This window comes from Alnus glutinosa, chromosome 7 (genome assembly GCF_958979055.1).
Source record: "Alnus glutinosa chromosome 7, dhAlnGlut1.1, whole genome shotgun sequence".
Classification (NCBI taxonomy): Eukaryota; Viridiplantae; Streptophyta; class Magnoliopsida; order Fagales; family Betulaceae; genus Alnus; species Alnus glutinosa.
Window position 1 is genome coordinate 23,465,768 of NC_084892.1, and position 17,908 is coordinate 23,483,675.

The window sequence follows — 17,908 nt, forward strand, 5'->3', positions numbered from 1 at the left end:
TCTAAAATATACACTACCCGGCAAATCACTTGCCAAACTTACTCATAAGTACTGAACCACGATCGATAAAAAGTCGATGTCACATCTACAAATTCAAAATCACTGGCGTATATTTTTTACTTTGGGAAATGCTGGTGTTCCCATCAGCATCCCACCCCCATCCGACTACACCCTAAATGATTTTTTTTTTGGGAAATGCTTGTGTTCCCACTAGCATCCCACCCCATCCCACCACCCCTAAGTGCAAAAATCTGAAAATGAATTTATTAAATAAAAAAAAAAACCAATTACTTAGGATTGATGGGACGGGGGTGAGATGCCGGTGAAAACACTAATATTTTCCTTTTTTTTTTTTTTATTTAATAATTTCATTTTCAGTTTTTTCACTTAGGGTGTGGGGATGCTGGTGGGAACACCCGTATTTCCCTTTTAACTTTTTCAATTACATGAAACAACATTAGCTAATGCCTCCTGCACAACGGTTGCTCAAGAAATAAGAAACATAGAGTGAGTCCACACGTGGAGTTCATGCGGTGGAACCCACGATGTGAGCCTCAACCACGTCTCTTGTCTCAACAGCTTTACCTACCTATACAACGGAGTCTTCCCTAATGACATATACATCTCCAAATCATCGGGAGAAAAATGGCGGAAAAACAAAAAAATCGCCATGTAAGTTTCTACGCTTTGAACCGCAAACGCCGCCGATGAGTCGAGGACGACGAAGAGGAAGGGCTACTTACTGAGTCCGTCGTCCCAAAGAACAAATCCGATAGGTGATTCCCCACATCTTCAGGGGCAAATCTGACATATAACCCCACGTTCCTCTCTCCTCCAACGGTAGGCCTATGCTTCTCGTAAAATTCCCTGTAAACCGTCACAACCTTTCTCGCTATGGACACCTTGATTTCGTCTCGGAGTTTTGGGTCCGATACGATGACTGAACTCTGCTTCCGACACGCTTCCTCGAAACTCAAATTAAATTTTCTGAATATCTCCTTCGCTTCCGCCGGCGAAATCACGGCCGACGGATTCTGCGGCAGTGACGCCACTACCTTGCCCCACGCCAACCTCTCGTAATTCGTGGCGAACTGTCTCGCTTTCGCTTCGTGCCTCGTGATCCATTCCTCTCCGAGAAGGTACTGAAGGTTCGACGTACGGACCTTGGAGACCACGTGTTGAAGATTGTTGGTTAGGAATATGTATGAGAGCGATACGTCTTTGTAATGCTCGGCGTTGCGGTCAAGCTTACACAGAAGCACGAGGATTAGCCAAGCCATGCGCATGGAAATCGCCGGTGCCTGAGAGTCATCGGACTGTGGAATATCGAAGTAAGATTCCGGCAGCGACGATCTCTGCGGCGGAGGGCACTCGGCGAAAATATCTTCGAGGACGTTGCTGTAATCGGCGAGCATCGAGAGGTAGTTCATCGCGTCGAGCGTCAGTGGGTGAACCCCGCCGCCGCGGGCGAGCGACTTGGAGTACGAGTTCTTCTGGATCGTTGACTCGAAGTCAGATACCATTGCGCGCACTGACTCGGTGATCCCGATCAGCGATGTGAGGGCTTGGGATCGGACTGTGGCGGTGGATTCGAGCGCGAAGATGGACTCGATCTCGAGCCAGTTCTCGGAAATGGCGGTGTACATGTCGAGCACGCGAAAGATTTTTTCGGGAGATTTCGGAGATTTGCTTTTGGCAACGACTTCGGGGAATCCGAACAGAAGAGTAGCGCCTTCTTTGGAGATCTCGGCAAAGCAAGACTCTCTGATAGAGTCGGAGGCAGCAAAGACGTGGTCGCAGAGAATTCTCTCCCCATGTAAGAGCGTTTTCAAGGAGATCTTCACTGCGCTCAACCAGCTCCTGATCTTCAGGTCCAGAACTTCCCAGTCCATCTTGTTAATATGAGAGGAACTCAGTTTCTCCACGCCTAGTCGGTAAATGCCTTCGTCGACTATAGATTTTCTGATGATTTTGTATATACTCAAGCACTCTTTGGCGTAGCCGGAGGAGATCATGCATTCGGCTATGGACCTCAAGTCCGCCATGGCAATGGAAGATGCCTCCTCGACCTCGTCGATGGCATCACCGGCGGTCCGCACATCTTCGTCGTCCTCATAATCGGACGTGCTTGATCTGGTGGAGGCGCGTGAGGATCGGGCAGAGACGGACTCGGGGTCCAGGTGGGCCCGGTTCATGGAGAGGATTTGGTAGAACTCCTTCTGGAGCCTCTTCATGGCGATCTGCATGAGGTTCTGGGCGCGGACGAGCTTCTCGGACGTGGAGTTCTCTGAGACCAAGGCGTGCATGGCCTTCTGGAGGGCGTTCACGCAGTTGATGAACTCCATGGCCTCTTGTTTGCTCTCGTAGAAGAGGGACGTGACTTTGGCGTACGTGGAGCTCTCCGGGTCCCATTTCGTGACCAAGGCCGCGGCGGCCTCGATACTCTGGTCGATCATGAAGTCCGGGAAGATGCGCCGAGGGGTTGAGACGGAGGGTCCTGCAGGTGAGGAGTGGGGAGAGACGGAAAACGACGGCGTTCTGGAGTGAAAGAATATGCTCCTCATTCCTTTCCTCGGCATTTTGAAGCTTTTAGAAGAAGCTCTGTTTGATTTTGGGCTCGTTGCTTTTGCTGGGTGGTGATAAATACACGCAAAGCTCCGTTTGTTTCTCAGGAAAAGATTTGGCTGGATGGGTGAAAAGGGAAACAGAGCTAAGCGTTTCAGTTTCAGATGGCAATATTCTTTAATTTGGCCCGATTGTTTGGGCGTTTCCAGATTTGGACTGCGTGGGGGTTTATATATATAGACGAATGAAGGACGCCGGCCGTCGCCAAAAGAAATAAAGTGAAGCTTCGGATTTGAAAATTGGAAAAAGCACATGGAGATTGACTTTTTATCGTTCAAGAGTTGTGAGTCGCATACACCCACGTAAGCCGACTCTTTCGCGTTCCACGCGTCAGACTCGAAGCTTGGTTCCGTGCGTCTCAGATAAACGAAAAAAAAAGGATAAAATATAATAAACAAAAACATCGGGCACCGTTTGGAAATGATTATACTAAAGGAAAATTAAAGGAAGCTGCAAATAAAATAAACTGAGACAATTTCGTCCTCCGAGAACTTTGATATTAATTTTCTAATCACCCCGCGTCAGCACATATACAACCAAATGGGAACGTCATGCTTTTATTTTTTATTTTTCTATATAATATTCCTTCTCCGGGTTGACCATTTATTTAGAGTCTCCACGCTTTCGTTGAAAAGAAGCCAATCGATCGCAAGTTTTTAATCCTACTTATGGGCGTACGTAAGCGTAAATATCATGGAAAGGCTATCAAAGAATCAGGGATGACGCAAACACAAATATTATTAGCGGCTCTTAACCTTTCCGATTGTTACTTTCAGGATAAGAAATCACGATCAACTTGCTTGTTTTCCAAGTTTCATTTGAGCTTCAAGTGAGTCTAAGATTCCGTTTAAGTTTATGATTTTTAAATCACAATGTGATTTGAAAATAGTGATTTTAAAAACTTAATTAAGTGTTTGATAAAATTGTAATTTTTTTAAAAATACAATTTTCAAACGGTTCATTTTTTTAAAATTTGGTTTAAAACCCTAATTTAGATGTTAGCGGTATAAATATATATAAAATATAAAATAAAATGGAGGAGGAGAAAGAGAGAGAGCATAAGTAAAAAGAGACGTATTAGTTATATCTTGACTAAATTGTATTATTTTCATTATATTGAACTAATCAAGGAATAAAATAACTATACAAGAAAATAAAATAATGGGTTTATTTCCTTATAATAATATTTCTCTTATTTTGATAATTTATAATTTTTTTTAAACGATATAGTTTTAATTAAATTCATTTTCAAAGTTATATCCTAATTAACAATTGTTTAATTTATAGTATAACTTAATTAAAGTCAAATCCTAATTAACAATTGTTTAATTTATAAAATAAGACCCACTTTGTTGGCATGTAAGCATACCGGCGAAAAAAATAACCTATACTTCATCGCACTCTAATTTATAATTAGACTGATGTGATAATATTGATCAATATATATATATATATATATTTTAAAAAAAAGGCTGATGAAATAAGATAGAGTGAGTGAAGGTGTACTATATGTATGTTACTCCAGAAAACAGAATACAAGATGTCTTGCTCCACATGGTTATCTTATTATTTAAAAATCCTTAAGGAAAATTGTTAAAGTAGTCCTTGTCATCTACCATTTGAAGAAAATTGTTAGATGCACATGTGGATCTACGTTATAAACAAATCGCTAATTGATATGTGGTATAGTTAATGGCTCAACTTGTTCTTATTATTTAGTTGATTCTTGCTCTTCTTTACCTCTAAAAGGTCATACTATATATTGAGCATTACAAAGAGGAAGAAAAATATGTAGCCAATTAATACTGTTTGATTCAAAAAGATTGCCTCAATAATCTACTTCCATCCCATTTTGTATGTGAACCAAATAAGTGGGCGTGCGACGGACTTTTAATAATCGAATGCATGCATCGATGATAATTCAAATAGCTAGCCACTTTCATGGGTCCTATTTGACGGCTTTTTATTCAGAGTTTAGCTGCCTATTTTCACTGACGAATAATAAATTAATTGACAAAATCAGCCTTCGTTTATCTTTTAATAATGTGAACTTCAAAACATTTCCATCTCCTCAGACCATCATTTTCAAACTCCACATTTTTATTCCCATTTTTGGTCAAGTACAAGCAAGAAATGGAGCCAAACATATATATATATATATATATATATATATATATACATACGTGCACCTCTCAATTATCATATGTCTTCGTCATATCATATGCTCTGTTGGCTTTCATTTTCTTGGCCTCCAGGAATTAATATATATACTTGAGAAATAAAATAATTAAACTTTTATTTTCCAAGTTTTACTTCTATGAACATTACCTTTTGTGCAGAGTAATACAATTCAATAGAACATTACAATACGATTGAGATGATGTAGCAGTAATAATCAACACTTATTATTATTGTTATTTTGTTACAAGTGTCGTTGATCCAGTGACTGATTTACACTATCACATAGCCCACATGATCATCAAGTTGTATAACAATCCTATCTCTTTTTGTAATAGGCATATTGTAATAACCCCGACCCCCTTTCGAGGGTAGAATAGTCTTTACCACCTATGAGAATGGATAACTAGACGGGATTAATAAACACATGATGTTATATATGAATTTTTAATTCTTGATATTAATTCATATTTCTTGATATTAAATAGCCACTCATATATTTTATTAAAACACCTACTTTTAAATTTAATAAATTTATATCAATTTAAGTTCCACTTTTATAATTTATATTTATAAAAAAATATGAGGACCGGATTTTATATTTTTATGCAATTTTATTCCTATTAAAATACCTGTTTTTTTATATAAAACCCTAGTAGCCAAAGAATAAAACCCTACTCCTATAAATACCCCCTCTTAGTCGTTACTCCGATCCCTTTCCTCACCTCACAAAATATTTTCCTACCAGCTGTCTCTTCATTGTTGCACGCAGGACCACTGCAGGTATATTTTGGTCTCTTTTCTTTTCTCTTCTATTTGTTTATTTTTCTCCTTCACATGATGCAGCCGAGGCCCACACCTATTATCCTTCTTTGTTTTCTTTTTCTTTTTTTTCTCTCTCCTTTGTCTTCTCCAAATCCCAACGTCATATGTGTATTGTCTTCCTTTTCTTTGTTTTTTTTTTTTTTTTCTCTTTCCCTATTCTTTCTTTTTTCTAATACCACCGAGAGGTATATAGATATATATATATATATATATATATGTATATATTTTTTTTATCTTCTCTTGTCTTAGCCAAACTCAATTCAGAATGGTTGGATTATGAAATCCTCTCACTTTTCAATTCAGCCAGAGGCTATTTTGGGGGAAACGATAAATTGTTGTTTATTTTGTTTTGATTCTTTTCTTTTTACTTTTATGTACAGATTTGGGTTTGCCCTAAATTCTTTCACAAAGAGATGTATAGTCCAAAAAAATTTCTATTTTTGGTACAAAGTAGTTTAATGTAAACATTCAAATCTTCTTGTAAATTCCTTAAAAATCATGGATCATTTTTATAAATTATTTTACTTAAGGGTATAGTTTGTGATATCGGAATAACTCTATAATTATAAAAGAGAATATTTCTGATGACAATTACCTTTACTAATGTCGTTAAACATATATCTAGAGAATACATTCTCAGTAGGTTAGCAAGACAAATCCTAGTAGTGTTAGTGTGTAGTTTAGTGACTAGCACGAGGTATTGATTTATTTAAACCTGTACCAGGTGACTAGTTAGCAGTCGAGATAGTCCAGCAACTTATTTGCAATCAGAGAGGTAAGGGATCCTCTACCCATTTTCAAATTGTTTTATGTCATATTACTTTATCTTTTTTTTAAAACATATTTGAAATTAATTGTTCTTGTTCTATATTTCAAATTATATTGATGCATGAAGGACTGTTATAAAAATAGTTTTGAGATGAAAATTGTCGGTATAAATGTTAATCTTGAAATCACTGTTTTAAAAGAAGCTTTGATTATAAAGGATTTTCTAGTTATTCGTAAATTGTATAGTTGGTTCCCGATACGGGAAGTTACAGCTTTTTTGAAATTAATGAGAAAATGAGAGTAAAAACCCTTCCACACTATGCCTCAAAAGTTATGAAAGGAATACGAATAATTTGTGAGAATGAAATTTTTATAAATGAGGCACATGTGTGGAGGAGGCTATTATTTTGGCCCCAGAGATATTCACAGAGATTTACAGAGTTTAAGCTCGGTACCGTTGCTTGGATGGAAGCGCAACCGCTCAAGGACTTAGAGAGAGCGGATCCATCCCTATGTCATGCGAAGTGCACTTCAATTAATTAGTTGACGGGGCAGGGCCTGTGGCCACAGTTTACCTGCCTGAGGTTGCAGTAGACCGTGCAACCCTAGTACACAGGGCGTAATAGTGTACATGGGCCCTACATATGAGAAATTTATTTATCGACCAGTAATTTTATGTGTTAAGTAAAATGCCGAATTTTTATTTGTATTCTAGAAATTTAGATTTCAAGTGTATTTTAATAATTGTTTTAAAGAAAATGAAGTTAACTCAACCGTTTTATGGTTGAGGGTTACCTTACTGAGCATTTTTCGCTCACCCCTTATTTTGTTTTGTTTTCAGGTTATGAGCAGAAAGACCTAGGCGGCCGGGATGGGATCTAGGCTAGCATTAGGACATTACATCTCAGTTACCTTAATAAGTGCACTTGCACAATAAATTTAGTTTTTCTTTAGATTTTCAATTATTGAATCAAACATAATTGTTCATTTCGAAATAACTGTTTCCGCATTTATTAAAACTCTGAGTTTTAAAATCTTTATTATTTTGTTATTAAATTCAGCATATTAGCTAGGTTGTTGGTAGACCTTACGAGTCTTTGCAGTTTGGTGTATGAAAATGGACGAACCTAACCCTTAGCAGTTTGGGGACGTTACACATATATAGTAATGATTTTGGTCCTATATATAGGTTTTATTTTTAAATAAGCTATGCTTAAAATAAGGTTTAGATAAAAAAAACCATTAGGATGCAACTAAGTTAAGCTTCTAATTAACACTAATACTAAGAGAGAAAATTCTCTAGGATTTTGATAAAATACCTAACCCTCTGTGATAATCTTTAGAGCAATCATATATCAAGGGTAGAAGCTAATTAACAAGTTATAAGCCACCCTAAAGTAATATTACCAAATGATCAAGACAGAGCTCTATGCTAATAAAATACTTTCAGAAGACTTCTTGAATTAATCTTATATTTCAAAATAATTTTATTTATATTATGAGAAATGTTATGGGTACTTACAGATATTTATAAAGGGAGACTTACAAACTGTCGTGGCGTCCTGCATGAAATAAATGTTAATATACAAAAATGCCCTTCTCCCATCAAGTCGCCGTTCTCCCTCTAGTCGCCGGCCGTCCACTTCCAAGGTCTGTTCCGAAGCTCCAGTGGCCGGCCAGACCAACCAAATCGGCCGGATCTTGGTTTCCGTAACCCACACCGGCGGGATCTGGGTAATCATTAAGATTTGGATCAATGATCACTTGAGATTTGGATCATTTTTTTTTTTTATAAGTATTTCTGCACACAATTGTAAATGGGATGCAATCTCGATGCAACCGGAGTGGAATCTGTGCTTGCACGACATGTCCCTTGCCTCGCCGCCAACCTCGTAACCCTCCAAGTAAATTGAACACTCCTTCTTCGCCGCCCCTTAATTCCTCGGTCACGGCCACCCTGGGCATGGCCTCAATCGACACCCTCGACTTCGGCAACGGCCCGCACTTCTCCGACAGGTCTTTGAAGAGGGTCTCGAGCTCATGGGTAAATTTACGGTGGATAGGGTGTGATTAGAATGAGTAGCAAAAAAGGAGTTTTTTATGTTTTTATTTTTTCCTTCAATATCTAGTTTAGGCTTAAAGTAGGGTTGTCAATTTTTGACACGACCCGCGAACCTGACATGAACACGACACGAAAATATAGGGTTTGGGTTTGAGATAATCGGGTTCGGGTCATAATCATGTCTGGCGGGTCAACCTGGGGGTTGACCCGCCAGACACGATTATAACACGGTTAGATGAAAAAAAAAAAAAAAAAATTTTGGAAGTGAGGAAACGGTGGAACCTAGCCGGGTCATTGGGTCTTTTGTGGTTATATTTCTTTGTGTATAACCAGAAACTTCGATAGTCTGGAAAGTGGAAATATAACCAGAAACTTCACGCAGCCAAGACGGTCGAAGTTCAGCTCTTGAAGTCGAAGTCGAAGTCGAGCTCCACCACGCAACCCTCCAAAACGGCATCGCCCTTAACGGCTTGTTCACCGTTCACGCCATCTGAGGTTCAGCGACTTGGGAGCCCTAGATTTGGTGCTTGACTGCTTGTTGGCTGTGAACACGGTTTCCCGTGCAATCTGGGTTTGGAAACTGCAGGGATCGCTGGATTGGGTTGCTTCTCTCGCCGGATTGTGTAATTTGTGTTGTTTACCTGTTTGGTTTTCTCCTGTGACAGTTTGACTGCAGTGCGAATTGAGGATTTTGGGTTCTGCCGTGGGTACGAATTGGGGTTCAGACAAAGACGAAGACGATCCTTCATCCTTCTTCTTCTTCGGACGATTGTCACGATTCGGGAGTCTCGTACGAAGCTTCTTAGCTCTTGAGTCTTGCCTTCTTCGGTTCTTCTTCTTTGCAACGGGTTACCCGGGTCGTGTTCGGGTTTAAGAAATCTACCCGACTAATAATCTGGTCGGGTTCGTGTCTGACCCGATTGTGTAATCAGGTTGGTTGGATTGACACAAACCCGACCCATAAACCCGAATTACCAACCCTAGCTTAAAGATTTTGTGTATTCCTTAGAATTTTATTTGGTGTTTTTAAGCTATGTGTCAGTCTTTTAATGGAGGCTGTAAAATTGGTGTTTAGCAGCTGGTCTAGATTGGAGGTTTACTATATATATATATATTAAGGTTTTAACTGATCATTTTTCTTACATTTTTATATTGATACAATTTCAATCCTTTTATTCTTAATTTGAACAATTAAATTCTTGAACTTAATTAAACCTATAAAAAAAAAAAAATCAACCCTCTGCTTAACATTTTCTATCAAAATCTAACACTCATGTCATCCATCTCTTTTAAATGATAATATATATAAATCCCTTTATCCCCACATGCCCTAAATTTTCAACCACTGTCAGAACTTATAAAAACCAAACAAAAACGACAAGGAAGTTCAATCGTCAATTCAAAAGCACTCAACTCTCGATTAATATAACAAAACTATCCTATAAGGAAAAAGATTTGTACACAACACTTCTCATCCTCTAAATGGTTCCTCCTTCCTACTTGAGCAGCTTTTATTTTATCAGTTAATTTACTTGCATTTCCAGTAATAAAGTTGATTCTAGACAAAGCAATTGACTTCTAATATTTGTGAAAAGGTACTCCTTGCCTGCTCAAACTAACACCCTATTTACGATGTCCACCTCAAATTAAAGATTGCATCATGTCCTCTTAAATTACTAAAAATTTGCAATGTACCTTTTTGTTTAGCAAAAAAAAAAGACTATAAAAGTTTTTTGTTAAGATAAAAATACATCTATAAATTCGGGGGAAAAAAAAAAAGAACGAAAAACTAAGCGACCAAGAGCCAGAAGCTCTCTTTCTCCTTTCTCTGTCCTAAAACAACTCCAAGCTAGCATGACTGCTGAGGGAGCACTCCCTTCTCCTCTCATTTTCCCTTTTTTTGTTTTCTTCTCCTCCTCCCTCTCTTTTTCACCTCTTTTGAGGCGAAAACCACCTTTTCGAAGGTCTTATCATCTCGGTTCAAAATCATTGCTGGCTTCTCCTCAACCGAAGATGGGCTAGTCTTAGTCACCTCATGCCGTTCACATCCTTGGATTTACCCCCTTCTTGAAGTTTTTGAATTTGATTTTTTCAAAATCAGATATATATATATATGTCCACTTCAAGAAGGCCCACCGTCACACACGCCATTCCACTGTGATCTAGGCTCCCTCTGCTTCGTTCAGCCATCAGCCACTTCTCCGTCCGGCCACCACGTGCTTGCAAGTAGATCTTACTCGAGGGTGTGTGCCCCACACGCGCCAACGTGTGGACAGCCCTACGTTGCGTGTGTTGACTTCCTCTGCTTCCACCAGTCTCCTATGGTACGTGGTATGCTTCCATTTGACGAGTGCCTTTCTCGTCTCGACACATTTTGCCTTCCTCTGCCTTGCCTACCTCTAATGATCTATTATGAGTTTTTGTTTTTGGGTTTTGGTCTCTGTGGAAGACCTTTTGTTATGAGAGTTTTTGTATATGCTCTTAACAGTGCCCTATCCCTTTTAACCTCTGCAAAGGGTTGTTAGTTCCATTACCAAAGCAGTGCCAGCCTCTCAACCCTCTCAAAGGGGTTGTTGTTCTAGGTAGGGTGGATGCCACTTTAAAGGGTCATGCTGATGCCCTCCATTGTTTTGATGCTTACTGTTTTAGTGCTTTATCTGCTCAATCTTTGGTTTTGTCCAAGGTAGACAGGACCAGCAAATTTTTTATTCCTTTAGAGTAAAAAACACACCAATTTCCTAACTAGTATTTCATCTTTGGCAATGGTTTTCGATTTGGGTTTATTGTTGGGGAACCCACCCCTCTTGATCTTTGTGTAACCCTACTCCTTCATGAATGTTGTATTTACCCAAAAAAAAAAAAAAAAACCTGAAAGGGCCACCCATGGCCAAATGGGAGGTGGCCGAATGGCTAAATAATAATAATAATAAAATAAAATTGAGGGGATGGTCGAACCACCCCCAATGGCAATGGGGGTAATCAGATTCGCTTATAACTGGTTTCTGATTAATACTAAAAACCTGTCAAATTGTGATCAAGAGTTGTTTTGCACATCAATTTCCTTCATTTGGGCCCTAGATTATTTTGAATACAGTATTATACAGTGTATTTGAGCCCCTTGCCTTTTGTAGTACAAACTAACACGGCAAATATATATATAAATTTCCTTTTATGCTCTTTTTGTCTGGGAATCTATTCGGTGATATTTTATTTATACTTTGATCATGAAATGTCTTAGTTTGGCTGCATAACATGTATTTTTTGTAAGCATGTGATTTAAGAATTAAATATTATGTTATGTTTGTTTCAATATAAAATGTTTTCCACCGTAAAATGTTTTCGATAAAATTATTTTTCAGAAAAAAGTATTTTTTTGAAAATAATTTTCGGTATTTGGCTCGTAAAAAAAATCACTAACGGTGTAAAACGAAATCTGACAATCGTTGTCGAAATCTGATGATGTCTGGCTGTCGTCGCCAAATTGGCCGAAAGCTAGAAAAGTCGACGGATTCCGTAAAAAATCTTCAAATTCTGACCAAACAAGACATTAATATAATTAACTGAGTTAAAAGAAGATTCTTCTTCCTCATTGTAAACGAAAGCTTTGTCCTTGGTTTGCGGTGAACGCTCTACTTTTATTTATTTATATAATTTGTTTCCCGAAACATCATAGAAAGCTACATAATTATGCAAGTTGGGGTATCTTAGAACCATGACTTCTAGAAAAACGTGACTTTCTATCATGCCCCCCACAATCGAACACCACAGAAACCACATGACATGAATTGTAAAAGCCAAAGCTGTCGCAATCAAGTTGATGAAGATTCTGGAATCAAAACCTTTTTCAATGCAACCCTACTAATATTCATCCATCTAGATCGTACATAGATTAACCAGTAATCAATTGGCATTTTGGAAAAACGATTCCGTAAATGAACCTTTCTAGACTCTCTAGTTGATCATGGGTAGTTTGAATTGTTATTCGTAGGCAAAAATTAAGATTTTAAATCAAATGGTAATACATTCATAAATGGAAAAACCGAGTTCTTTCTACATTAAGCCCGGTAGGCCTTCATCCGTTTAAAACTGAAAAAAAAAAAAAAAAAAAAAAAAAAAAAAAAAAAAAACTTGGCGGAAATTCATTCAAAAGACAAAAAGTTGATAGTTTCATATAGGATTGTTAATTTTGATACGACCCGCAAATTTAGCACGAACAAGACACGAAATTACAAGATTATGGTTTAGGCTAAACGAGTTGGCGGGTTGACCCGTTTACTGACACAATTATAAACGATTTGGCAAGTCAATCCACGATTTGACCCACCAACCCGTTTACGACCTGTTTAGATATCGGGTCACCGCCAACCCGTTTACGACTCATCAACCTGTTGATAATTCGTCAAACCGTTCATGACCCGTTTAGCTAAACGGTTTGACCTGCGCAATCCGTTTAGTTAATCGTGTCGAATTTGGGTTGGCCTAGACAGATTAGCGGGTCAACCAAGTCAACCCAAACCCAAATTGCCAGCCCTAATTTCATAGTTAGGTCACAAGTCCAATAAAGATCCCACATCATTTTCAAGGCATTAACAAAACACCATAAATAAAAGAAAAAAATTTGAAGTTCTAAGAAAAAGAAAGTTACATGCGGGATATTGACATGATAAAATGGTATAAGCTATGACCACTAGGGATGTAAATAAACCAGTTCGTTCGATAATACGCTCGATACTTGCTTGCTTTAGCCAGATCTAAACTCGAGCTCGATACTGTAAAGACTCGCTCATTATTACTAAGTGAAGCATACCCAACTCGCTCGACAAAACTCGATAGGGACTCGTGAACTCAGCTCGTTTAAAATTGTTATTAAAGATAATACAACCCTCCATTACCTAGGATACAGAATACAACCCCCCATTACCCAGGATTTGAGCCGCACAGTTGTTGTTTTGAAAACCGTGCTGGAGTCAACGGCCTGCTGGAGTCAGAATACAACCCCCATTACCCAGGATTTGAGCCGCACGATTGACCTGCTAAAACCAATATGAGCTACGCGTCCGCTTACTGTTTCAACTTCCAGCACTTATAAATGCATCAGGACCGCAACTTAGCATCACTTGTTAACTTGGTAGAACCGTATCATGGCTGATTAGTAGCCTCCTCCTTATGCTTTTTAAAGTTGATTTCGATGGGGTTATTGGTCCTACTTTTGTAGTTCTTTTTAAATCGGATAAAATTGGATAAAATCGTCCTACTTTCGCTAAAATAATGTACAGGTATAATTAATTAATTGAAATTTTCAGTAACAAACTATTTTACCGCCCGTTATCATAAAACCCGAGGTTGTGATAGAGGGGGACCTTTAACCAGCCCTCTTCCTCCCCTTTACAATAAAAAATGTAAATTTATTCAAAAAGTATACTTTTACTATTCATTATTTTGTATTTTTCAATGCAATTGCATTTTTTATTATTAAAGGAAGGAGGGGGGCTGGTTAAAGGTCCCCCTCTATCACAACCCTAAAACCTGATGATAGTCGATTATTTAATTTGATTTGTTTTATACGGACAAATTAATTAAGTTTTGCCGTGAAGGATGGGCGGTGGGCCGTGGGCCTAGTCAAAGTCAAGTCTTCTTCTGCAGAAAAAGACCCTAGGACAGTAGGACCCCTCTTAGGCATCTGTGCGATTAAGATTTTATCCAATTTTTTAACAGAATGTGTATATCGCTAAATAGGCAAAACTAATTGTGTCCTTTTCCTCTTCTTTCTTTTTTATTTTTATTTTTATTTTTATTTTTTATTTTCATTCAACCATCTTAACACATAAAAACAAACAAAAGTGCAACAAATAATTCTCATGACACAACCAAAAGGACATTTGATCACTTTTTTTGTTTTTTGCTTGTTTACGAAGTTCTCCCATAGTCTTAATCATCACCCTCATTTCTATGCAAGCTTGCTGTCATGTTCACTGTTGGTACAGTTTTCGGTACGGTGACGTGTTGCCTTGTGATTCGTTGCCTTCCTCGATGTTCGCTCCCCTCGTAATCTGCAAAATAATAAACGGCTCGTCGGACTATGGGGGTGCCGACCGGACCCCCACTCTGATGCCTAAGTCAGTTCAAACTAATTTTCTGGAAAATATATGTAATCTCAAAAGCTCAGAGAATCTGCTTGTTTCTTAAATACCTGACGCCGTAGTCTTATTTATAGACTCACAGTTCACAGTTATAAAACCGCTAGAGTGCTTGGAGCATAATCTAATTAAGAGTCTGAGTCCTAGATCACATAGTCTTAAATCTTATCTTTCTGATTAGGAGTCTGAGTCCTAGATCACATAGTCTTGAGTCTTATCTTCATAGAATTCAAATTGGGTAGTAGAGTCCAAACTGGATAGGACACTACCCCTTTAGCTAATGTCATTCTATTAGGTACCTTATCCCATATTTGATGGGATAGAAGCCTATTTTGATATATTCTGAATATCCGTCTTTTTAGAGATAACGAATGGTCTTGTACTTGGGTCTGATCTGGCCGGGCCAACCCGATGGGCTCGGCCCGCGATACTACCTTAGGCCCACGTGTCTTTAGAGCTGATTATTTCTCCAACAGTTACCCCCCTAATTCTCTTATTTGAATTTAGAATGTAAGAGAATTAAGTACCTCAATTTCTGAATCTGGATCTTCCATAATCTGTATCTGACAATTGCCACCTCTTTCAAAGTAACTATGACGAATAATACCTCGAATCTCTGGAAGGATTAGAATTCTTGCTCCTTATCGATCTAGAACTGCTGTCAGAGTTCTAATCGAGATCTAGAATTGATGTCAGAGTTCTAATTGGACTCTGATCCTTTATTAGACTTCTAATCTAATATCTTCTTAGACTTCTGATCTGATCATTCTTCTTATCTGATTGGACCATAAGTCCTATCCCAATTCTACCAGGGATAACTGATACCTAATTTCGCTGAAGTAGTTGGTAAATGTTTATCTCCTCCTTGGATCGGGTTGAGTGGATCCAACTTATGATATGTCATAGTACTAATAGCAACTTCTCATAGATATCTTCTTCATAAATGCCTTTACATAATATTGTCGGTCGGGCCAAAGTTGTAAAAATGATCTCCTACTCTCGGTAGGAGATGGATCGGACTGATGTAGTTGATTTTACCAAGATTGTGGTGAAATGCCACTCTGAGAGAACACTTTGCGTACAACTTTCCTGAGATCAAGGTTCTGTCTGACAAAAAATGGTAAACCGTTGAAGAAAAGGCTTAACATACCCGAAGCTTCTTCATCGGTAGTGCTTCGTAGACCGCTTCCACAAAAATCTCTCTTGGGGGCTTCGGAGGCCCAGACTAGCGCTGAGGCTTTGGTTGTCCGAGACTTATAACGACTAGGGGCTTCTGCTGGCCCGAGGTTTTGTGCTTGGCGTACCGAATCTTCTAATCTGAACACCATCTAGCTTGGTCTCACTTGTGAATATCTTTATTTTCGAACTTTGTAATGTTTGAATTCTTTGTTATGGAAAAACTTTCCATAACAAATCAATTCTCACTTATCTTCTAATAACTTGAACAAATAATCGGTTTGCGTAAGTTAACTCCAAGGAGGGTAAGAAAAATATTTTGTTTCAAAAATCTTTTTGTTTCGACCTCCGGGACTAGGAGGGAAAAAATCTTTTGTTTTAACCTCCGAGCCGAGGAGGGAAAAAATCTTTTAGAAGCGATGAACTTACTTGGTTATTTTTTGTAGAGGTGATATCCCCGTATGGTTTGTTATAGGGGTTGTCTCCGTGCATCTTTTTTCGAGTTGCTCCTGAGAGATCTTAATTTGAGAGTTTGGTATAGCTTCGGTAATTTTCCCTTTGTAGAAGCTTTAACTTTGTTGAGCTACCCCCCATAGCTTTAATCCGCGACCGCGGGCTAAGTCGTTCGAGGCGGATAGTCAAGTCCTCTTGGTATCCTGGACGATGGTGTAAAAGAGATCTCGGAGTTCGGAGTGAGTCTCAGGGATTCAACCTGTAAATACTTGAACTTTCCTTTTCAAATGTATCTTTTCTTTTTCATGTAAATTTTTTTTTTGTAATGAACAAAATTTCAATGTTAATGAATGGAAGTCTTGGACATTTTGACTTTCACTTTCCTTATCTTATTAGCCGTAGAACCTCATAATTTTTCAAACTGAATTGAACATCTTTACCTGGAAAAAAGTTTAAAGTTTCTTACTCAAAAAGTTCTTCCGAGACATATCTCGGTTTCTTATAAATCTTACTTTTTATACTAGAGTTACCTCCAAAACTCGAACAAACAATCGGTTTGTGTCAGTTTTTTCCGAGGGAAGAACTGGTCTAATTTTTTGAAATTTAAGCTACCCCAAATATTTTGAACAAACAATCGGTTTGTTGAAAATTTTTACAGAGGAGAATAAAAAACCTATTTGCATCAAAGTGTTGAGTCTTACTTGATGATTTTTTAAAGAGGTTTTATCCTCATACCTTCCTGAAGCTTTTCCTTCCTGAAACTTTATCATTCTGCAGCTTTGTCATCCTAAAGCTTTGTCGTCCTAAAGCTTTGTCGTTCTGAAACTTTATCTCCCTGAACCTTTTCCTTCCTGAAGATCTGTCTTTCTAAACCTTTACCTTCTTGTTTGTTTTCCTAAAGCTTGATCATCCTGAAGCCTTATCTCCTTAAACCTTTACCATCCTGAACCTTTGTCATCCTGAAGCTTTGTCATCCTTGAAGCTTTATCTTCTTGAATCTTTACTGAAACTCTTTCTGAAGCTTTATCTTTTTTATGCTTTATCTTTCTGAATCTTTATCTTTCTGAATCTTTCCTGAAGTTCTATCATCTTGAAGCTTTTTCATCTTGTTTACCTTTCTGAAGCTTTATCTTCCTGAATCTTTATCTCCCTGGATCCTTCCTAAAGCTCTGTCATACTGAATCTTTCCTGAAGCTCTGTCATACTGGAGCTTTTTCTCCCTGAATCTTTATCATTCTGAAGTTTTACCTTCCTGTTTACCTTAATGAGCTACCCCCCATAACTTTAGTCTGCGACCGCAGGTTAAGTCGTTCGAGGTGGGTAGTCAGGTCGCTGAGCTTTACCTTCCTTTCTGAAATCGTTGTAACCTGTAAAAGACTTTATATATTATTGAAATGAAATCATAACTTGAAATCTTTACCTTTTAATTTCTTTATCTCTGAATGCTCCAATCTTTTAACGTCTGGAGACCTCCAACCGAGAGGTTTTCTTGTCTTGGTGTCCTTTCCTTAACCATTTCGGGTCGTCTGAGGAAAGGACTCGGGCCGATTCTATCTTGGATGTTCTTGTCCTTCCGAAAACCTGCAATCCCGCCGTCGTATCCTTTCCATAACCCTTTCGGATCGTTCGAGGAAAGGATTCGGGATATCTTTAACCTTATCCTTCGGAAACCTCCAACCGGGAG

The 17,908-nt window shown here is 38.4% G+C and overlaps 1 protein-coding gene across 1 annotated transcript; it reads right to left on the minus strand.

The window, feature by feature from the left end:
* Nucleotides 1–64: 64 nt before the first annotated feature.
* LOC133874354 (exocyst complex component EXO70H1-like) lies at nt 65–2,783 on the minus strand. The gene has a single exon (XM_062312252.1). It carries the CDS (start codon nt 2,577–2,579, stop codon nt 681–683), a length of 1,899 nt encoding a protein of 632 aa, XP_062168236.1. The 5' UTR covers nt 2,580–2,783; the 3' UTR covers nt 65–680.
* Nucleotides 2,784–17,908: the final 15,125 nt, after the last annotated feature.